Source organism: Cydia pomonella, chromosome 4 (genome assembly GCF_033807575.1).
Source record: "Cydia pomonella isolate Wapato2018A chromosome 4, ilCydPomo1, whole genome shotgun sequence".
Classification (NCBI taxonomy): Eukaryota; Metazoa; Arthropoda; class Insecta; order Lepidoptera; family Tortricidae; genus Cydia; species Cydia pomonella.
In genome coordinates this window covers 16,043,429-16,067,466 of record NC_084706.1, presented here as the reverse complement: position 1 = coordinate 16,067,466, position 24,038 = coordinate 16,043,429, and the positions used below count along the sequence as shown (strand labels likewise).

The 24,038-nt window shown below is 37.5% G+C and overlaps 1 protein-coding gene across 1 annotated transcript; it reads right to left on the bottom strand.

Moving 5' to 3' along the window:
• Positions 1-254: 254 nt before the first annotated feature.
• Positions 255-23,801, bottom strand: LOC133517163 (rab proteins geranylgeranyltransferase component A 1). The gene is made up of 10 exons (XM_061850347.1): positions 23,637-23,801; positions 22,496-22,694; positions 21,602-21,728; positions 20,848-21,091; positions 18,975-19,197; positions 13,518-13,722; positions 10,611-10,755; positions 8,660-8,772; positions 4,267-4,389; positions 255-3,570 (listed from the first exon to the last, which is right to left on the bottom strand). Exons 1-10 carry the CDS (start codon positions 23,683-23,685, stop codon positions 3,433-3,435), a joined length of 1,566 nt encoding a protein of 521 aa, XP_061706331.1. The 5' UTR covers positions 23,686-23,801; the 3' UTR covers positions 255-3,432.
• Between the last annotated feature and the right edge of the window lie 237 nt (positions 23,802-24,038).

Below are 24,038 nucleotides of genomic sequence, written 5' to 3'. Positions count from 1 at the left end.
ATTTTTTGGAAATTACATCATTTAACTTGGTGAGGCTCATTCGAATTATGGTGGATGATTTTAGAGGTGGGATCGGGTCAAAAATCGTCAGAAATAGATGACGAAATTTTTGAACAGCCCCTTTGCTAGTGATAAATGCACAAATGTATGTTTTTATGCGGTTCACTTTGTCGTAATACGAAAAGAAAGCCCGTAAGTAAAAATTAACCTATGTTACTTGTGGAACAGGAAGCAGCATTAAAAAAACAGTAAAGTACTATTAATCACAATTTATTTGAATTATAAATGCACAAGCAGCGAAGGCATGGTTATGCTCGTTTGACAATAAATATCGATTAAACGTGCTTTTCATTTAAAATAATCAGTAGTGATCTTTTCTTAACACTGGTGCGTTCAAAATGTTAACATTTCAGAACTGCCTAGTCCTTATAACTACGATAATTGCACAGTTTAACCTCACAACAGTACCGATTACACTTACTTGAACTTTCAATTCTGATGACAATTCAAATAATATAAAATTTCAGAGTTTAATACTGAACATAAATATGAAGTACACATTTAAGACACGCAGAAGTGTTTACGAATGTAGGTGCTATCAATATTGATAAGACTAAACTATAAATAATAGTACACTGTGCAACGAGGGGGGTAAGTGAAATTTCGGAAGCGAGGGTGGTAATTCCCGACAGCCGCAGGCTGGAGGGAATTAAAGACCCGAGTTTGCAATATTCTTACCCCCAGAGTTACACACAAAGTTTTTCATCACACTTACGAAGAAAAAACTAAATTTTAAGCGGAATTATTATTATTAAATACGGTGACATATCAAACATTCGTCCGCCATATTGTCATTTGTTGACAGGTTAGGCACCGAAGGCACAGACCTATTCGGCATTCAGCCACGATTGAAAATTATGTAAAAATATTTTAAACGGCAGTATTTTTATAGTAAAACTCATTTATGCTACTTGGTTTGTCTGAATTAGTGATATAATTAAAAAAAAGTTTTTTGACAATCCATAACCCCCGCGGGAACAATATAAGCCTTTGTCGTTCAGTAGACTTGCATGAAAAAGATCTTTTTTGAGCAAGTGTGATGAAAACACTTTTGTAGTATTCAGAATAAATAACGCTTAAAAGTTATATCTTAAAATAATATTTGATTATTTCGTTAGCGTACAGTTAGCATCAAAAGCAGGTAAGCGTCAAAAAGATCTGCAAATGCTCTTAAAACCTTAACAATAAAGTTGTGCTCACATCATTTTGAGTTCCTCGCCCGTTTAGCAACTTCTGATGCTGACTATACTGAAGTTCTGATTCGACTTTATAAATACTATTAGTTGCTACATGTTCATCTTGCTATTTCGTATCAAGATAACGTAGCCAGCTTCCCGCTTGACCCTGCGTCGCCACTTTAAATACTATGTTTCTTACCAAGTCACCTGTAAACATAAATTAAAGCCTCGGCCAAACCTACCGCTCAAGAGAAGCAGCGAGTCGTGGAGCCCCTCGGGCGTACATCACACTGACAATCCTCTTCTTCGCATTGCAATCCGCAGTTCATTGACGCATTAGGTGTAGCGGAGTCTTAACGTTTTCCTAATGCTTTAAAAAGCCGACAACCTATCAATCATTGCAACCAAATTTTATCTCGTATTTTTTTGTCGCAGTAAACTTGGTAAATCAGTCTACAATCATTCTGTCAAGTCTCAACGCGGCGCACAACACACTATTTACTAAATATTCGGGTTGCGGTAACACTGTTGCATCTATTTTATTTTTCTATAAATACTGAAGGAGATGCAACACAAATATTTACGAAAATGATGAGAAAAACAAAGCAAATGCTTTATAATATATAGTAAGTAATTGTCGAAATAGCTACCGAAATAAGTACCTAATTCAAGATGTACTTTTGTCTTAAAACGTTGTTCTACCCAGCGTGCCTTGCGCGTCGCCGTCGACCTAACGCACCAGTCGGAATGCATCAATAAAAGCGTTGAAAGCATCAAAGTCTTACCGAGATTATTTATACCTTAATTATAGTCAGCACCCTTGAGCGTATCAATGTATTCAAAATACTAAAATCGGAACCGAACTGGGTTACGCTCAAATGTACTGCACGCCCGCTGTTGTGTTTATGTCGATTAACATTTAACACTTTTGATATGAATATTTGTTAGGACACAACCTATAACTAAATATAATATCGAGTTCAATATAATTGTATAGTCGATTTGTTGATATTTCTAAACTCTAGCTTGTAAGAGCTCGTCGAGCCGTAAATCCCACAGTAAAATTCGTATAAAATTAACATAAAACAATCTTAATAAAACAGCCAATTGATATCAATACGCATGCCCTCCAAGGAAATAAACTTAAAAATTGTGAATACAATTGTTTATAACTTGTAAGGTAAAAAGAATATGCTGAATTTCGAATAGCTAACCTTTCCCGGAGCACATGCTTTAGCCTCATTTAAAATTTTATTTTAACAATAATCAAGTCCACTAGTCCAGGGGTCGGCAAACTGCGGCTGTTTAAGCCACAGTTTGAGAGTTCTTACTTGTGGCTCTTTGAGCTACATTTTATTGGTAATTATTGCTGAGTTTGGCTCTTTTTCTAAAAAGTTTGCCGACCTAGCAGCCAAGCACTTGTCTAACAAACTATAAAAATGAGTAAGAGATCATTTTTTCATAATTAAGAAATCTAATATTTGTTAGTCCCACCAAATAATAATCGCACGTCAAAATTAACATTGAGCTACTACTATCGAGTTAATAACCGTTTCGTACGAATTTAAGTTTGATAAAGTTGAAAATGACATCAATAATTAAACCAAATTATTAGTTACGGTTGGAACTGTAACGGGTTTAGTGCGTTTTAGTTTTTAGTGAGCCAAACAATGTATGAGATGTCGGACAGTCCTTCGGATTAGCTTTAGAATGATAATTAGAATTGGTTTAGAATAATGTAACATTTCTCCAGTTTCTTTATGTCACGTTGCAAAATTATCATTTCGTAGATAACATGCCTAAATTATTAATATTTTAATATAAAGGTTTTTTTATAAAAGAATCCACAAGTTTTCTACGAAATAAAAATCTCGTGACTCCACAAATCGAGATTTTATCTAATATGAATACATTCACTAAAATCCGAAAATAATTACAAATAAGTAAATCTCACAGACCGCCACGTGCGGGCGACACAAACACGCCAGCGGGACTAGAGTAGGGCCGTTCTCGAGAACGTTCTCCGTTTACTGGAAGAAATATTTATGAGAAGAACGGGGATTTCCGAGCAAGAACATTTTGACAACAAAACGATGAACGTCGTCGAGAACGGCACAACCGGAAGCGGGCCCCGGCCCCAGCCTCGGCCCCGGCCTCGGCGGCCCCGGCCCCGGCTTCGCCCTCGCCGGCGCGGCTAGTGCTGGTCGTCGTCGCCGCCGCGCTCGAACTCGGGCCCGGGCGCGGCGCCGTCCTCGAACACGATCTCCTCCGGGTCGGGCGCGCGCGGCAGGAACTCAGCGCCGGGGCAGATCTGCTTGAAGATCTGCTCCGCCTGCGGACGACCGTCAAACTTCATCGAGGGTTCAACGACCCGACCGCCACCAAACTGACGCTCGAGCTCTCGCCGACCGTCATACATCTGTTTACACGATGTATAGCGGTCGGCGTCTCCGTCGAGCGGGCGTGCTCGGAGCGTACGTATTGTGGCCCTCGGGTAATAAGCAAACGTTATTGACATGCGTCTCTTACGAACGAATGTGACCAAGCTGATGACTATTTAAAATTAGCAATTGATTTCTGATTAACAATCAGTTGCTAATTTTAAAGATAACGAGAGATTAATTGGCTTCATCTGATTCTGAATATTACATATCTGCACTCACTGAAAGCGGTTAGCCCGAGTCTAATATAGCGACGGATCGAAGATTTCTAACGGGAACATTTAACTCAAATGAGAAAGCCAACTTTAAATAATATCCGATTATTTCGTCGGTCGTTTAACCTTTTTGTCGCCAATGACGGATATATCCGAAACGTAGGTCTAACGCCGAAGACCAATTAATCCGCCAGTCACAGACCATAGAGCAACATACACCTACGTGCATAAAGTTCAATTTTAGTTTTGACACTTCGGTGACGTGGCGTCCGAGTGACAGCTTTTGTGTTTGGCCCGGCGTCGAAAAGGTTAAATGAGATGAGGATATACGAGTACAGCGTCCACATGGACGAACATGTCGCGTGGGCTGACCTGCAGCACGGCGCGGTCGAAGTCGAGGCCGGCGTCGGGCCCCGCGCACACGTGCACGCCGGCCGCGCCGCTCGCCGCGCCCGCGCCCGTGTCCGCCACGTTGTACAGCAGCGACCACAGGCACTGCAAACGTTATATATACTACATTGTGCAACGGGGGGTAAGTCAAATTTGGATACGAAGGTGGAAAGACCCGAGTTTACAATATTCTTACCCCCGGAGTTACACACAATGTTTTTCATCACACTTGCGAAGAAAAAACTATTTAAATTAACTACTAAATTTTAAGCGAAATAATACCTAAATACGGTGAAATATCAAACATTCGTCCGCCATTTTGTAATTTCTTGGCAGGTGAGGCATCGAAGGCACAGACCTATTCGGCATTCAGCCACGATTGAAAATTATGTAAAAATATTTTTATCGGCTGTCAAATTAATCAAATTAAATAATTTTAAAATAAACAAAAATATTATAAATGTCACTATTTTAAAAGTAAAACTAATTTATGCTTCTTGGTTTGTATGAATAAGTAACATAATTAAAGAAAAAAGCTAAAATTCCCGAGGGAGTTATGCACACCTGCATGAAATAAGATCTTTTTCGAGCAAGTGTGATTAAAAATATATATATAACCTATAAGGCCTAAACTTTTGAAAAATAATACACAAATTAGTTCTTTACCTAAAGATTACTGAAAAACCTATGAGAAATCTACTGTCAAGCGTGAGTCGGATTTAAGAATAAAAATGCGGTTAGGCTGTTTTAGGGACACAGCCGCAACGGTTTACGTGAAACGTGGTGTAGACAGCTATTACGAAGGCCGAAGGCCGAGATCCGCGTAGGGTCGAAGGCCTAAAACGTCCTGAAGAGGCGTGCCTATTCTTTTTTTTTATGACAGAGGAGGCAAACGAGCAGACGGATCACCTGATGGTAAGCGATTACCGCCACCCATGGACACCTGCTACACCAGAGGGGTTGTTAGCGAGGGGTTGTTGTATTCGAGGCCGAGGCCGAAGGACGAGATGCGGGAGTTAGTGCTTAGACAAAGAACAATTGTACAAGTGTTTGAATTCGATGATCAAAAGCCGAGCTCCGAGTAGAGCCGAAGGCCCAGAGCGTTCGAGCTATGCATGCTTCCTGAAAATTCCACAAATATCTTTAATGTGATGAATCAGATTTAATGTACTTATAACCATAGAGATTCTTGTATTGTAGTAATTATTTATTTTAAGATTATTATAATGTAATGTTTACCCAGGTATTCAGGCATTGTATTTATAAATGTTGTTATGAATTTTTCATGTCACTATATGATGTTACTATAAATGTTGTAGACTTGTAAAAGAGTCCTTTAGGCCTACTTGCAGAATATTTTTTTGAATTTTGAAAGCCGAAGTCCCGAAGTGTCCGGGTGAGGCACGTATACACACAAGGCCGAAGGCCGAGCTGCGGGAGATTAGTGCTTAAACACAGAATAATGGTCCAAGTACCTTAATTGCGAAGCCCGAAGGCCCAGCACCGCCTAGGGCCGAAGGCTAGAAGCGTCCGAGAGAAGCGCGCCTTTTGGTTCAAGCGTGAGTTAACGAAGACAAACAATGTAACTAGGCTGTATCTGGCACACAGCCGCAATTATACTTAGGTACGTATACTATTGTTACGTGTTTGAGCACTATAGCCTAATTCATAATCAAATTCCATCAAATCTATCACTGTTTGCCAGTAAAATGAAACGTTCCATTAGTAAATATATTATTGGAGAAAAAATACACGTAAGTAAATAATTTATTCATTTTACATTTAAATAATTACTTTAAATAATCAGACTTATAAAAAAGCAGTCCCATTCATTAATATTGAATTAAAACTATTTTGAGGTAGAAATGTTCGTTTTGAAATGGTCATACTTCAGGTCTAAACAACATTTGGTATTCCGTTTTAATACAATTACATTCTCGTCTTAAGATGTGGGTATTATAAATTTATTACTAAACCTTAAAACTTAAATTCGAAAACGACAAGTACAGGATAGTGTAATACGCCCTTATGGGTACCATGATGGATTTATGGCGACCATGACACTCAAGTCATGTTGTTACTTCATTCAGCATCTGACGCCTATCACTTATAGTATTTTTGAAACAGAAAGGGTAATCAGAAAACAGATATCATCTCAATACAATTGTGCTAGATTTGGTATTTTAAGATTTTTGTACGTATAATGAAAAAATAATTACTTATATACATAACAAACATCTAAGAGTCGAAGTATAGGCGACACATTTAACAAAAACCCTGCATTTATGTAGTTGGTAGCGTTTCATTAAAGGTATGGAAAATGGAGTCTATATGTGAGCGAAACGAGCAAAACGTTCCACTTTGTCGCTTGCAATAAGGACGAGATTTGCTTGTATCTTTATACGAATAACCTGCCAAGGCGTCCTAATGGCAAGTGACAAAGTGGGACGTTTTGCCGGTTTCGGTCGCATAATATTTTGACGTAACTTTCGTGTTCCATACACAAACGGTTTTTAACAAACGAACGGACAGTAAGATAATTGGGTACTTGACACATGTTGAATATTATAACAAAATTTAGTTTGATGGATAGAAAATGAGCCATCCATTATAAAAAGTGGAATTAAAAAAAGTATATTGAGATTATAAAAAATTACAAGGCTTTTTTTGTTTTTCAAAAATAGAAAAGAAAATGGTACCATTCGATTCCTTACATTTTATTGAAAAATAAATTGTATCACAACTATACACATAAACGTAATATTTCAGGCTCAAAATGGCAATCTCCTTGATCTTTCATACATTTAGGACAGACTTATGTGATGTGACGTCACATCACATTATCATTTTGTTAGAGGCGTTTCAATCGTCGAGTGCGAGCGTCAGACTTTAACTCTCATTTCTGACCTTTGCATTGCTTAAATGCTATGAGTCCTATATAGACATTTGATCCTCAGGAAAATCAAGATCGTTTGACATTATTTACAAAAAACTGTCAAGTAGCCAATTATATTTTTTATTATTTCAAAAAGGTTGGTGACATCTGGCCCGTCATACTGACGTTGACAGATGTCATTGTGACAGTGACATTTCTTGGTAGATTTGACGGAATTTAATTATGAATTAGAGATTAGATCCATGCAACTCGTACGAACCGGAAAGCGCGCACTCGTGGACGCAACGAGCTTTCAGCCCTACGCGGATCTCGGCCTTTGGCCTTCGCATTTGGACACTTATACTATTGTTCTATTTGTTCTGCTTTGAGTTTGCTGTCCGAGCTATGTTGCACCAGTTTTGTACATCAATTTTCGCACACCGTAGCCTCAAACAAGATCAAGCGTAAAATATCTGTAAAAAATCTCAACTTGTTATAATCTTACGTATTTTATTTTTGTATTAATTAAGGTCTATCAAATGACGTCACATTTTTCTATAAATGTCCACAGGACGACTGCCTTGTAAATAGGCACCGCGCTTACCGGTTATTTTTAGCTCCGCGTCGTTTCTAGCGCAAAATGAACGCCATCTCTGTCAGCGACACATTCAATTCTAAGTACCTTTATTTGACGCGGCCAATGATGATCCGTATGACAATTTCTCGATTTCACTATTGGATAGACTTAATTTAAGAAATAATTCAAATAATGGGTTTTTACCGTATTTTTATAACTAAATTGTTGCATTTCTCAATAAATGTGTTAAAGTACAAAAAAAATCCAAAAACATTTGACATTGACAGTTACTCCATACAAAAATGTATTCATTGGCCGCGTCAAGTATAATGGCTTCTTTCATAAACATCCATATAAAAATTATGCATATAGCTATTACAGCTGCAGAGATATGAGCCACCGCGCCATAACACTTTCTTTTACATCTGGTTTTTGATTCGACCCATTCAGATTTTTCAAGACGTTTCACGTACAAAAAAACCGGACAAGTGCGAGTCGGACTCGCCCAACGAGGTTTCCATTCAACAACGTCTTGACATCTAACCATCAACTAGCTTCAGTTAGCTTGGTCCGTACAAATCACCGTTGATTTGTTGTGCATATTCGTTGCTAAGCAACGGCGGTGGCGCATCGCGCAGGCGCGCGGACTTACGCGCGTAAGGTTGTACACCGCTGGTAGAGTGGCGAGCGGAGTAGGTCGCCATAAAACAAATTGACTACAATTTTTTGTTTTAATTGCAAGTTTGAGAAAAGCACTATACATATCTCGGCGAGAAACGGGGTTGCCGGCCGCCTTCGCTACGCTCAGCCGTATATATCTACTTGGCCTGCAACCCTACGTTTCCCGGCCTCTATAGTAATGTATTATTACACTGGCACTTGCCGATGAACGATTGTCATCTTGGCATGTTCGTTGCTGTTACCTTAGGTTTGTCGCCGGGGGACTCGCCGGCGCCCATGTGGAAGATCTTCTCGGCGTACGGCATGAGGTCGCTCTCCGCGTCTTTCACCTTGTTCGCGATGAAGTATACCACGACTGGAATAAGACGGGTAAACATGATTATAAGGATGTAAATTATACGTGGGCTGATCCACGAACATTGTTTTTCAACATGTTCCAGACGAAATCTTCACAAGATATTTAAGACAAGGATCCAAATTTCAATGGAAGTTTGGTATACCTATCTATAGCTTTTCTATTTATATTGTTATTTGTCTGCTAGATTTTATTTAATTTAAATATAGTTTTATTTAATATTCATTTAATTCTTAAGTAGGTACGGTGATGCGTTCACGTCTGAAAATATAGATACCGACAAAGAGAATTTGAAATGGATTGTCAAATAAAACTTTGTAGCCACAGTAAATTTACTGCCATCTTTCTTTTAGAACGCCATTTGACTTTGATCCTTATTTTTTCCCTGATATGTGTTAAATTTGTTATATATCAAAATGTGTATCATTTAACAGATCAAAGGCCTATGGTGGCGACATCATTTCCAGCGATGGCGCCATAACCTTTAGGTTGTGCCGGTAAGATGGCGCCACTTTTTGATATTAATTGAGTTACAAACTAAGCTATTTCGTTACTGTGCACGGCAATATGACAAAGGTAAGGGAATTTAAGATAAGTTTTGTAAAAAAAATATTTTTTGGTACAAGCTTTTATTTATAGCTGACTGTACTTTTCTCACCACGGGCAACTCATATCCCAAACACAATTATTTTATCACAGAGTTCCCGTGGCCACCTCCTGCCTCATCTGATGCAAAATTTCAATTCAATCAAAATCGGGGAGTAGGTCAATAGCTTTCAAAATTTGAACCACACTAACATACTAACAGGGCAAGTTAAATAAAAGCATGTAAAAAGGACCGTGTGTCATGCGAAAGAGGAATTCGAAATTACCGTTAGTTAGTTTAAGGCAATAAAAACCTCGTGGCGGACGGGTGTACCTACAATTTACCTATTTAGCTGGACAATGTCGGTGAGTCATGCGTGGAGTAAAAACAGGGCGCGTTAAAAACATCGGCAGCTAGCAAAAAACGTCGTAAAAAGTGGCTAATAGCGAGTGCTCGACGCAGTTCGGCGTCCTTAATACAAGTCTACGCTGATTAGCAATTTCTACATTTGGGTAGTAAATCTGTTCTAACTCACCGTAAGATATATATGGAAGCGGCAAAGGCGCACAAAAATAACTGAACATGCACTTTAACGTCTTGATAATAGATACTGTATTCAAATAGTTAATTCTAAACACCTTTGCCGCTCCAACATGTCTGATGGTGACTGTACCTGATTTTATTACTATAAATATTATTGTTAAGGTTCTCGTAGATCATGGCTTCACGTTATGATTATGCTAACAATATTGCTTAACAATGCTAACATTAGAAAAAGTCGTTCAAATTGCTTAAAAGCACTGATTCTTAACCTTTCAGTGATAAGGGACAAATCGACAATTTTATTTCCCTGATTAAAAACCAATGACGAATTCAGTCAACAAAAGCTACCGCTTGTTGATAAGTTCGCGTGCTTCCGTGCCCACTGAGCTGAGCCATTTTATTTAAAGTTTGAGTACCCTTTTTTTATTTGGATTTTTTTCTGTTATTTCTATTCAGAACCACGAGATCTTAATGGGAGTAATATTCTTTTCCATTACGTTACCATTTTCCATAGACTTTGTATGACAGTATCGGAATGGAAAGAACGAAAAATGTATGAAAATTCTGTGACACATTATACTCCTATTAGATTAGGACCGAAAGAACTCGTGATTTTGAGTAAAAGGATCATTAATTTTTAATTAAATAAAAATACAACGTTACATAACATGCCCCTGCTCTAACGGGGCTTATTTGCTAAAGTACTCACACAGTCCCTTGGGGCAGGAGCCGGTGGCGGGCCCCACCTCGAGCACGGTGACGGCGTGCTCCGAGTCGCCGAGCGGCGGGAAGCGCAGCAGCGTCAGCGGCTCCTTCTCGCTCGCCAGCATGGACGCGTTCGTGATGAACACGCCCTACGACAAAACAAATAACTATTCAATGTGTCAAGGCTTGCATTCAACTCACAGAAACTTTGATAAAAAGCCGTGAAAATGTAAAGAACGAATCAATGGAAGGAACAAGGCTATATGGTCACCTTGAAAAATTCTTGAGAGCTATCGTGGATGCCGATGACGACTGCCGCAACTGATCGCGATAGAATTAGACCAAGATCCCAGAGCCGCCAGACCTTACTTATTTTCTCATGACTAAAATGTATGGGTAATGTATGTATGGGTGGGTAGTGTTAGTATGTACTTTTAATGTTTGTATACTTGCTATATTGGCCCGACGCCGACGGCCATTTGTCCAATACAAGGCGCTTTTCTTAAATTCTCATGGCTGATTTTTATGTATGTATTAGAAAATATTTTTAAAAACTGATAATCAATATTGCCAGACTGTTTCCGCTGGCGGTAAAGATTACCAGACACTTCAAAGCTGTCAAAAAATATTGTAACTTTACTTATACTCTCACTCTTGATTTTTATATATGATATTCAAGGAACTATCAGTAGGAGTAGTAGTAGTAGTAGTAAACACTCTATTGCACAAACAAGTACATAACACAGAAAGAAGACAGTAAATGTGTACAAAGTTACAATATCTTTTTGACAGTTTTAAAGATGCCTTTAAGCCAGTAACAGTGTCCAGTAGAACTGACACAAGAGACCATCATGTTGTCGCTTGATTATATTGTTTTAGTTAATTTTAGTTTTGGGCATTTAGAGACCTTATACACCTCTAAGATTATATTTTATTCTTAATTGATTTTATATTTTAAGTTATCTATACCTATTTTTAATGATTCTGACACTTAGAGACCTTTACATCTCTAAGTCAATTTAAATTTAAGTTTGTAATTTAGTTATTTATAGGTAGGCATACTCATTCGAATATTATTTATTTAATTTAATTTATTTAATTTATTTAAAATTTGATTCAGGCAACAAGGCCCATATTACAAATACCTTACAGACTAACATACATATACATTTTATAAAATTACAACTAAACACTATTTAGGCGACAAAACGGCGTGGCTCCGTTGAATCGGCTGCTCTTGTGTCTTGTGTTTGTGCTGTTGTTGTCCGTAGACACAGAGATGCCTATGATGTATTTAGTGTAAATTTCAAGAAATAGTGGTGTCACTAAGAAGTATTTAGTATTACTTATTTACTAATAAATAACTCGTGTTGACCGTAGCGGGTCATATATATTTTAGGAATAAAGGTGTATATTAAATAAATTTGGGATTTTCATTTGGATATGTTATGCGCTTGATGAGAGTAGTATCCTGGCGTCCTACCTTAAATTTTTGGATACCTATTCTCACTACATAGTGGCCTGAACCGCGACCCTATCTATGATTGTAGTTAGCCGAAGGTATTTGTGAACTTTTCAGTAGTGAAGTTTGGTGAGTTCTGGATCACTCCATAGAAACACGTTTCCTTCTATGGAAACGGTCTTTAATAATAATAGAATCAGATCTTCTCCATATCCAGAGCTCACCACCGTCATGCCGTCTTTAATGTAATATACAAGCACAAATGTTGCATCTCACTGTTTTTTTTTTTAATATTATATTTTAATACAGCCCGGCAGCTTGAGCAGGTCATGCTCGCTTAAAAGTCTTTGCTTACGGTGGCGTCGTTGATCGGATCGCCACTTTCCCGAATGAAGCTTGAGGAAGGCAATGGCTGAGATACGCGTCATACTTGTGGACGGGTGCTGTTTGTGGAGACAGGTCTGTTTAAGCTTACACGGGCAACATGTTATGTTATAAGTATGTAACTTTACTTTTCAGTGGCATTAACGTGAGACACTTCGTTCGGTTCTTGTCTGTTTGTTAATTTCATCTCTTAATTATTTGTATAAGAATTCAATCATTATATCTGACACTTAAGATACTTTTACATCTCTAAAGAATTTTAGTATTTGTTGATTGTATTTTTTATCATATTTTTTTTTTATCATTCGACAATTAGAGACTGTACATCTCTAATAAAGTATCTAATATTTAATTGATTCCATATTTGTAATTTTATTTTGCTATTTATTGTAAAAAATGACATGTAAAAGTGCCCCTGTGGCCTATTTGCTGAATGAATGTTTGTTTGTTTGGTTGCGTCTGGTAAAAGTTACCGACGGCGGAAATGGTCTGGCAATGTTAATTATCAATTTTCAACAATATTTTCAAAAAAAATACATAAAAATCAGCCATGAGAATATTAAGAAAAGTTAGTAATATTTTTACCAACCTTTAGCACCTTGAACCGGACAAATGACCGTCAGGCCAATATAGCAAATATGCAGATATTAAAAGTACATACTAACACTATATCATCCCCTACATTTTATTCATGAGACAATAAGTAAGGTCTAGCTGCTCTGGGATCTTGGACTAAATTTAAACTATCACATATATATAAACTCGAACATCTTGCCGGCGATATTGTCTTGCGTATTGCCCACGCCCACTGTCTTCAGATCCACGTCGAGAAAGTGGTTAAGGCAGTATGCGTATGGATAAACAAACTAACCTTTGAGATGTTGCATCTCTCTGCCTGTTCATCAGAGAGGAGTTCCTTGGAGCAGTCGTTGATAACGATAGCGAGGTAATCGCAGTTAAGCGTCTTAGACTTGCTAGCGATAATGACCTGTATTGCCCACGTCTACTGCCTTCAATTCCACGTCGATGAAGTGGTTAAGGCAGCATGCTTGTAGAGAAACAAACCTTAGAGATATCACAGCGCTCTCCCGGTTCGTCGGAGAGGAGTTCCTTCGGGCAGTCGTTGATGCCGATGACGAGGTGGTCGCAGGTCAGCGTCTTGGACTTGCTCGCGATGGTGACTTGCGTCTTGCCCTCGTCTACCGTCTTCGACTCCACCTTGTCAATGGGGCGGTTCAGGCAGTACACGCCGCCGAATACCGCGCACAATCTGCGTTCAAAAACGGTAATATATATATCGTAATGTTCCTGTATAATGTTTTGACTGTAATATGTAATGTAAACCTATACCTTTACTAGGCAGATGCCCGAAGGGCAAACTGTCCAGAAATAGGAGCGCTCTGTCGACTCAGGAAACAAGACAAAAGATTTTCACGTTTCACGATATGCATATATATATATGTATACAGACAGACAAGCATGGCGGTCTTTGGTGTCGGAGGCCAAGATCCACTTCGGGTCGCTGCGCCACAGCAGTAAGTATATATATATATATATACGAACCCCAATGCATACGTTCCCGTAAGGTCAGACCATTTTTGGAGGTTCTTGCGTTTGTACAAACATAATATTTTTTTCACGTCAGCAGCTGGAACAAGGGTAATTTTCTGCTTAAAAACAGTGAGCAAAATCGCATTTTGCTCACTGAGTGAGACAAAATAACATTCAAGTGACCTTCATATTCGAATGTCATTTCAACGTGTGGGGCCTAATACAAGTTCGAAGTATTTGGATTCTATTGTCTTTGTCCCTTTCACGTCATTAGCAAAAAGAAAGAGACAAAAAAGTGCATACGTAATTCAACGATATATTGACTGTTTATAATAGACCCCCGAAATAAGTCAGACCGCATCGTTCCAAAACACCCTACGAGTCTTCATTCGTAATAATTAATTAATGAAATAAAAGTTTAAAATTTAATAAAAATACCATATTTTACGTATTTTATTATACAATCAAAACAATATACTTAAACAAATTTACGCAATTGTTACGCAGTAAATAATTCTACTTAACGACTTTTAACGATCTCTACTATAGTTGACAAATAGTAGTATCCGCAATTCGGACCGTAACTTACAAAGTTTTTTTTAACAAAAAAAAAGTTCACGATTAAACTGTCAATTGATGTTCGTTAATTCATTCATTATTTTCGTATCATTTTATTGTAATTTCTTTCGTTTTGTTTTATTGCGGTAATTAAAGTTAATTGTTAGAATACCTTCAGAAAACATGAGTGAAATAGTGATGAAGACGGATTACATTTTTTCAGGTTGTATTTTTTGATGGCTGACTGACGTGAAAAATTTTGTGTACTACACGAGATCAAAGTTATTTACATCTCGTGCGCTTTTGAGTCCCTTACCACGCTCAAGATTCTATCTACTATAGAATCTTTCGCTCGCACGGGACTCAAAACAAGCACTCGAAGAAATATCAAACTTTGCTCTCTTATTGTACAAATAACTATTGTTAAAGAATCACTAATACTTATGAAATTTAATTTTATACGGAAATAATTGTATAATATTAAAAAATAATTATATAGAAGTGTTGCAGGAGAGGACAACATGAGTTGGACAACAAGTTAATTATTTCAACAATGAAAGTTTCATGCAATTTTATTATAAGATCAAAATAAACTAAATTAGACATTACTATTATGGTTCCCATTACGGAGTACTTTGATCTCCATGTGTAAAATTTATTAGAATAAACAAAATATTTGTGTGTCACAAGGCGAACTCCCACTGCATCGGGGCTCGTTCGTATATTATCATCAGGCAGCAAAGGCCCATACATACATACATACATAATACTTTACAGAATAACATACACACAATGATTATAAACTTAGAAACTAAAAAGTTTTTGGCAAAAATTTCATTTTTGGTACAAGCTTTTATCGCTAACTGTACTTTTCTTTCCACAAGTAACTAATACTCATCACAATCCTAAAAACTCCAAACACAATTAGGTTACGTTGTTTTATCACAGAGTTCCTATGGCCACCTCCTGTCTCCATCATCAGATCATCTCGATGGTACCATAATATTGCATTGTCACCCGACTTACATATGTATGCAAATTTTCAGCTTCATCGGAAACCGGGAAGTGGGTCAAATTTAACTTGCAAGATTTGATTACAAACAGACAACGGTCAGGTGAAAGTAAATAAAAGCTTGTAAAAACATTTTGTGTCACCTGTTCTGGAAGGGGTAGATTATAAACAGCAGGTTTAAAGAGATAAAGATAGTTTATTATTCAAGTAGGTTTATCCCTTCTACCCCTCTGTTCTGGCCTTCACATATATGTAACCCCTTGGCGTGACTTTATATTTTTACGGCCCGATTCGAAGAATGATTAAGACACGTTTAAGATCTTATAAAGATCATTAAAAGATCGATAACTAAACGACATGTCCATGATCCCAATAAGATTTATCTACGATATTTCTAACATCAAAATGACATTGGTTGCCCGAATCGAGCTGCTTCTGTCAATTATACGACATACAAACGTTTCATCAATGGCCACAGCATCCTTGTCGGAAGATTGTTGCAACGTTAATATTTTCGGTTGTGCCGGTTAATGCAGCGTCGCTTATGGCTTAGCAACCCAATGGCAGCGTGACATTTTTGCCCACATACGAGGGCTGCTATTTATATACCCGGAAACCGGGATTACAATCTTCTTAAATAGTATATTTGACCTCCATGGTAAAATTTGAACTTTTTTAAGTACTGGCCGGTATATTTTTTCTTTCTTATTACACTGAAAAAAATAGATAGCCGAACTGGTTTTGTAACTTTACTAAATAACTAAACTACGGTTATAAGAAAATAAACTTTGCATTTTACAAACTTATTTTGTAGTGTATACCCAGTACCTGAACACTGATAGCCAAACACGGTTTTGTAACATATAACACATAGTTCGCAAGTCCCAATTTTTGTGTAAACAGTAACCAAAATTTTGTTACAGTTATGCAAACATTTCTTTCAGTGTAACGCTAGTGTTTTGTTTTTGACGGGTTTTAAATGTCATCTCGCTGCAAGAATGGAACTCACTCGTGAAAATATTCGTGCTATGATTTATTATGATTTTCGGCGTGGTTTAACGCAACAACAGTGCATAGATCAACTAACTTCAACTTTTGGTGATGAAGCTTCATCTAAAACTACTGTGTATCATTGGTTTAGTGAGTTCAATCGTGGACGTAGTATGCTTACGGGCGAAGTTAAGGCAGGTCGCCCGAAATCGGTCGTTGTACCACAAAATATTGAGGCTGTGCGAAAACTTATAATGGACGACCGACATGTTACGTACCGCGAGATAGAGGCGACTCTGGGTATTTCTATGACTAGCATTAATAGCATATTACATGATCATTTAGCTGTAAAAAAATTTTGTTCGCGTTGGATACCGCACAACTTAACTAAGGAGCAAAAAGAAGTTCGCGTCGAATGGTGCAATAAAATGTTAAAAAATATAACCGTGGTGACTCAAAGGCCGTTTATAACATCTATACAGGTGACGAATCCCCGGATCTATGCATACGATCCCGAAACGAAGCAACAATCAACGGTATGGGTGTTTCAAAATGAGCCGAACCCTACGAAAATTACTCGTGCAAAAAGTACATTGAAACAAATGGTGGCCTGCTTCTTCGGTATTAATGGCCATGTAGCTACAGTGCCACTAGAAAACCGTAAAACGGTTAATTCAGATTGGTACACGACCATTTGCTTACCGGAAGTATTTGAACAAATTCGTAAAACTAACCAGCGACGAAGAATCATTCTTCATCATGATAATGCCAGCTGTCATACGTCACGCGAAACAACTCTATTTTTGGAAGGTCAAAATGTGGAATTAACGGGTCATCCGCCGTACAGCCCTGACTTGGCACCCAATGATTTTTATTTATTTCCCAATATAAAAAATAAACTACGCGGTCAACGATTTTCGACCGCTGAAGATGCTGTCGACGCATTCAAACAACACGTTATGGAGGTACCTCAGGCGGAGTGGCAGAAGTGCTTCAAAAATTGGTTCACACGAATGCAAAAGTGTATCAAGGGGAATACTTTGAAAAACAATAAAAACATTTTCAGCCGTGTACGTTTGTTTGTTTTTTTGTTTCCGGATATATAAGTAGCAACCCTCGTATGTCACACGAATAATTTGGGTCACAAGTTGAGGTGTTGTTTGTCGCTTTATATCGCTTGCCCTTTTACCCCCTTATTCATAAACGTCTACTAAAGTTACGATGCCGCTAATAATCGTTTGTCCCTTTCCGACGTATTGGTATGATGGAAAGGGACAAACGATTATTAGCGGCATCGTAACTTTAGTATACGTTATGAATAAGGGGGTAAATGTTTAAACCAGGCGTAAAATCTATAAATGTTCTGTCCATTTTACAATACAGATCGAGAAAAAATCTGCTCAATCTTTAGACATATTTATCAGTCACTGACTAGGTACCAATATTATGCTTAATTTGAATTCAAATAAAAGTATTAATTAGTCCATCCAAATGTTTGTGATTAGAGATGCCACGAATAGTAGTTTTGGCTGAATATCGAATGTTCAGTCCCTCTCTCGGCCGAAGCGCCGAATATTCCGCAGAACATTTTGAGTCACATTTTTATGAAAACTGTTCGCCAACAAAGCACACGTTTGCTAAGATTTAATTGTTGCTGCTCAGAACTAGTAAATTTAGTTAACAGTCAATCAAATGTAAGCCATGATAAAAATAAAAATATTTTTAATACAAAAAAGTTTAACATCTTCCCCAGAATAACATTTTAAATAATTAAATAAAGTAGTATGCGGTTATTTTTATAGTTTCATTTTTCTTTTTCGGTAGGTAACATTCGCCCGAATACCGAATACCTATTCGGCAAAATGACCGAATACGCCGAATACCGAAGTTGCCAAATATTCGTGGCATCTCTTATATTTGTTATGACGTCATCGCGCGGCATGCAATATTAGAAAGTCGCCTCAATTTCTTGCGACTTGGTGCACATTTGGGTCACTGAACCGCAGGTAAATCTTCGTCCATAAATATCTATACATTTCATTACTTATTTCGAAGACGTAAGGTATACAATTGCATACATATTTAACGTTATAGTGACTTACTTATAATTTTCATGATGCAGTTTCTGCAATTCGTGAGTACTCTAATTGTTTTTTTTTTTTAATCCTAAGTAGGTATTGACTTACCCTTGAATGTAACTTGAACAATAGCAATATTTAGTGTCCTAGAGAGACATCCAGGCCTTCGCGTCCTTTTGCCGGGCCGGATTGTATAGACATTGGCACTTTTCGCGGACCGAATTGGCAGCCTAGTGATCGATGCGAAATGACGCCAATTCAATGACGTTATTATTCAGATATCGCCACGGTTCTTTATACGTAAATAATTTAAAAAAAAAAAACAAATTTTACCTGCAGAAGCACTGAGGCAGCTCGCCGCTGCCGTACATGGGCCAGAGGAAAGGAGTGTTCCCGTAACGCCCCAGGCTCATCAGGAACTTCTTGCACTCGCGCACGCCCTCTAGGCACGGCATGTTGTTGTCGCCGCCCGCGATCGCGAACAACACGTAGTGGATCAGAGTCGGCGTCAGTCCCTTGTGCGTCAGGTACTCCTTGAACGTCTTGTCGTTCCAGTCTGTAAGGCGTCTTATGTTAAAAGTTGATTATCTTTTTTATTACCGTTTCAAAGCTTAATACAGTTACATTAGACTAGACCTATACCCATAGAACCACAAAGTTGTCATAAATATCTTATTTGAATCTATCTTGTTTCAACCAGACTCCAGGGTCAATCGAAACTTCTATTACATACCAATACTTCTAGAGACCAATACATATATACAATACATATCCTTGAATATAGCCAGCATATAGCTAACGAAATTTTTAGAATGTCTAGGCCAAAAAAATTACGCAGCGTGAGTAATCTACCCCAGAATTATGCTCAGTCTAATGCTTCAAGGTCGTTTTAGCTAATAAAACGCTACAATTGGGTACCTACTACTTGACACATGTGTTATAGTATTATAACTAAATTTGGCTAAATGGATAGAAAATGAGCCATCCATTATAAAAAAGCGGTGGTGGCCGAGTGGATATGACGTCCGACTTTCAATCCGGAGGTCGCGGGTTCAAATCCTGGCTCGTACCAATGAGTTTTTCGGAACTTATGTACGAAATATCATTTGATATTTACCACTAGCTTTTCGGTGAAGGAAAACATCGTGAGGAAACGCATACATCTGCGAAGAAATTCAAAGGTGTATGTGAAGTCCCCAATCCGCATTGGGCTAACGTGGGGACTATAGCCCGAGCCCTCTCGCACATGAGAGGAGGCCTGTGCCCAGCAGTGGGACGTATATAGGCTGAATTATTATATATATTATAAAAAAAGTGGAATTTAAAAACACATATTGAGGTTATAAAAAAAAATACTCGTTCCAAATTTTTTTTTTTACTTTTAAAAAGTAAAAGGTACCATTCGATTCCTTACATTTTATTGAAAAATAAATTGTATGACAACTATATGCATAAACAACATTTTTCAGGGTCAAAATTGCAATTTTCTTGATCTTCCATACATTTAGGACATACTAATGTAATGTGACGTCACATTACAATATCATTTTGTTAGAGGCATATCTCTCATTTCTGACCTTTTTGTGGCTTAAATGCCATAAGTCCTATATATTTTATCTTTTTATCTACTACATTTGATTCTCAGGAAAATCAAGCTCGATTGACATTATTTAGAAAAAACTGTCTAGTAGCCAATTGCATTACATTGCACACTTGTTAGGAATTCAAAGAAAGATTTCGTTATTTATTTAGGATTTTTTTAGTAAAAATGTACTTAGTAGTGTTTCGTAAAAAAAAACGTTGTTCCGACGAGTAAGAATATTGTCTCCCTCAATTGATTTTTCTAAAAATAAAACCAGACACTATTCAGTACCTAATAGAGATTCAGATTCTTAAGTTAAGATCATGTCAGGGAGCGGCCTAAAACAAAAAAGAAAATGTGCGAAGCATACATAACATAACGCGGTAATCTCAATGCGCGTTTTGAAACGAAACATTAGGGTCATTAAAGTAAAAATGGAAAGAAATCACCGCTCAAATTATACTCCGTAGCTCAGTTGATTAAGAGCGATTGGACCAGTGTTCCAAAAAGGCGCAGGTTCGAGTCGTGCCGGATGCGGTGAATTGTTCCATTTTTCCTTTAATATAAAGAATTGCAATATCGCTCGTAGGCGTATCTGCTTGATAAAAATTATGGTAAACTCACCCTTAAACTCGTTGTTCATCTCCTCCTCATTATACCCGACGATCGAGGTGAGCATCTTCATGAGCTGTCGCTTCTCGACGATGCCGACGGCCTCGGTGGCGAACACGTCGGCGCGCGAGCATGGCACGGGCGCCAGTTTGCCGTCCAGCCACGTGAGCACGCGCGTCACGCAGCGGAACTCCGCGTAGCGCGCGATGTTGGACGAGATGAGCAGCTCCACCAGCGGCCCGCGGGAGAACAGCAGCTGCGGGGTACGGAGTGCACACTGATACAGATCCGTACGCCACACTGGTGTGTGAGCGAGACAGCGCTACGCACGTATATAACTATGTCACGGCGTGCGGATCATCCAATGGATTCACCTCATTGGATTGGATTCACGTGCAAGACCACCATACACAGAAACAAATTATCTGGTCAAATGTGCTTTAACACATGGTTATTGTCATACATTAATAAAAATGTTGTTTCACTTGTTTCCAATTTTAAAAGAACGGGTTCACTAATTTGAGGAAAGGGGGGGGGGATCATTTAAACTTTCAGAGTAATTATTTCCTGAAAACATTAGCTTAATCATATAATAACGCATAAAAATTTAACATCGAAACTAGGTAGCGGAACACACAAAACACACCAAACACACCTGCCCTAAATTGTTTTCCCTTTGGGTTGAAACTTGAAAGGTAATATGCCAGCTACTTTAATCTGGGCCCAGAAAATGACAAAGAAGTAAGAGAGATTAAGGAAAGTATACCTTGGGAGTCATGTCAATGTTGAACTTCCTGTATTCGGCCGCAAAACTTGCTTGGCTCCAAATTTTCTTGGCTGGCTCTTTTGATTCTTCCCCTTCCTCTTTCTTCTCTTCTTCTTGTGGTGCATCCCTTAGCAAGTAACAAAAACCTTGCACTGAATGGTATTCTACTTTAAATGATTCAATTTGCTTTTTTTAACAATTTTAATGAAGTTTACTCATTTAACTATAATACATATAGTATATGATATTCATGATAGTGTATAAAGCTATTTTATTGTTATTTGTTAAATTCTGTCCAATCATGATTCATAATCAATCAATGTTTTCTCTCTTAGAGAGCTTAGTAGACTATGCATATTCTTTAATTCTTGAGTCGAGTAGTTCAAAATCTAAACAAATTTCTTTCTTATATTAAGAGGGAAGTATAGCATAACATGTACTCGTCCAAGTCATCCATACAAAAAGAGAAAATGTTTTTCCACTTCTAAATATTTTCCATTCTCCATGATTTTTTTGTATATTTTTGACACACTGAAAAACTAGTTTTAGAGGAAAAACTAGAATATATTATGCTGAAGCAATCAACATCAAAATCAAAGTGATTTGTTAAGATTTAGTTAGTTGAAACCGCTTTCTCCCGAAATGGAATTTCATAGAAAAAGGACCAATATTTCATTAGGATCGCAAAGCTAAGCTAAGCTTTCTTTCCTCTTAAAGTAAATAAAGTTTTTTATTTTTATTTCCATATCCAAGTAATGTGTATACTTTTTTCATCTACAAAAACAAAGCAACGAAATGAGTGAACATTGAATGAGTGGAGCATTGAATCATATGCTGTTATACAGGCTAACACACACATTCAACTTGCAATACACCATTACTAACAGAACTTACTTTTCAATATACCAATTTTCAGATACATTGTAGACCTGCTGCTGACGCTTAGGATCAGCGTTGACTTCTTTGATGAATTTCTGCAGCCCATCAAAATTGTATGATGCCCAGAGCCCACCATAGTGATCGCTAGAGTCTAAGTGAAGAACATTCTTCCCTATTCTGCTGCAGGCGGCAGCTACAATCGACTCCACCATACCTTGGTAAATACAATAAGAACATGTAAGCCTTACATGTGGGCATTCTGTGATGTGATGCATATGGTAGCTACCTAATGAACTGCAAAAGTTTATTTAGGTAGCTGCCATATGTTGCATAATATTGAATTTGAAGCCAGGTTATCAAATTATTACCAAATATTAGTTTCTTCGCTTTAAGAGAAGTATTAAAAAAATGGTGTCACACATCCAACACTTTCAATGGAATGCTCCCATTACAATGTGTGCTTATTCCACTATGCATTTGCAGCCAAATAAAACTGAGATTTCTCTACCAGGTCCACATTTTAATAACTTCAAAATAATGATAGTGTTATAGAAACAGTTTCCTTTATGTTTACTCATTAGAGTCATTAGATATAATTAGTCATACAATTTTTTTTAATATAAGTGTTGCTTAACTTCAAACTGAGATAAATCCAACTGTCATATTTCCTGAGGGTGGAATGGGTTTATCTGAATATTTAGTTAAGCGACATAATTTATTATTGATAATGTATCAAATGTATGCAAGAAATATACATGCACCTGTTTGATTTTTATTGAGATACTTATTAGCATATGTATTTTAATTCCATTAAAAAGAATATTTATTATATAAAAAGAATATCAATTACATCCAAATAAAAGTAAAACGTGCATTTTAATTTTATTTGGATGTAATTGCAATGGCATACGTAGACAATGACTATCGAACTAAGCCAACTCTGCAAATATTTAATTAATTTGCGTGTGACGAATACTAGTGTTCTACGTATTGCTACTTTTTTATTAATATTATAGTACTTATTGAAGAAAATAAAACGTTGTCAATGAAACCAGTTAAAATACACTTCGATGCCACTAAAAAACTCAGATCGATAAGTAGACTGCTGTTGCTGCCGTCACGCCCGGTATCGTTTTATAAAAAATATAGAGCATACCAGTTCCAACGACGATGACCTGGAAGTCGGTAGGTAAATCGTCGTCCATTTTACTAATGTGTGTTCACTTAAGGGATTTAAATAATAAAACTTTAAAACAAACGATAGACAAATGTTCAGAAAATGACCCGTTCTACTACACTATACTAGTAGTAGCTAGTAGCTACTGTCTGGTGTCTGAGTCTTGACAGCAAATCTGAAGATGACATGACAAGCAGTCCACATTGTTCAAGCTACTATTTAAAACGCTGGCCGTATCCTAAAAACAGTTTGGATGTTTTTTTTATGGCAGCCCAAGTTTTCTGTATCAATACAAAAGGAAACGGAAATTATCGATGTGAACCCGCGAATCGAAAAAAAATGTAATAAAGTATTGATTGGTTGTATATTATACGTTGTGTT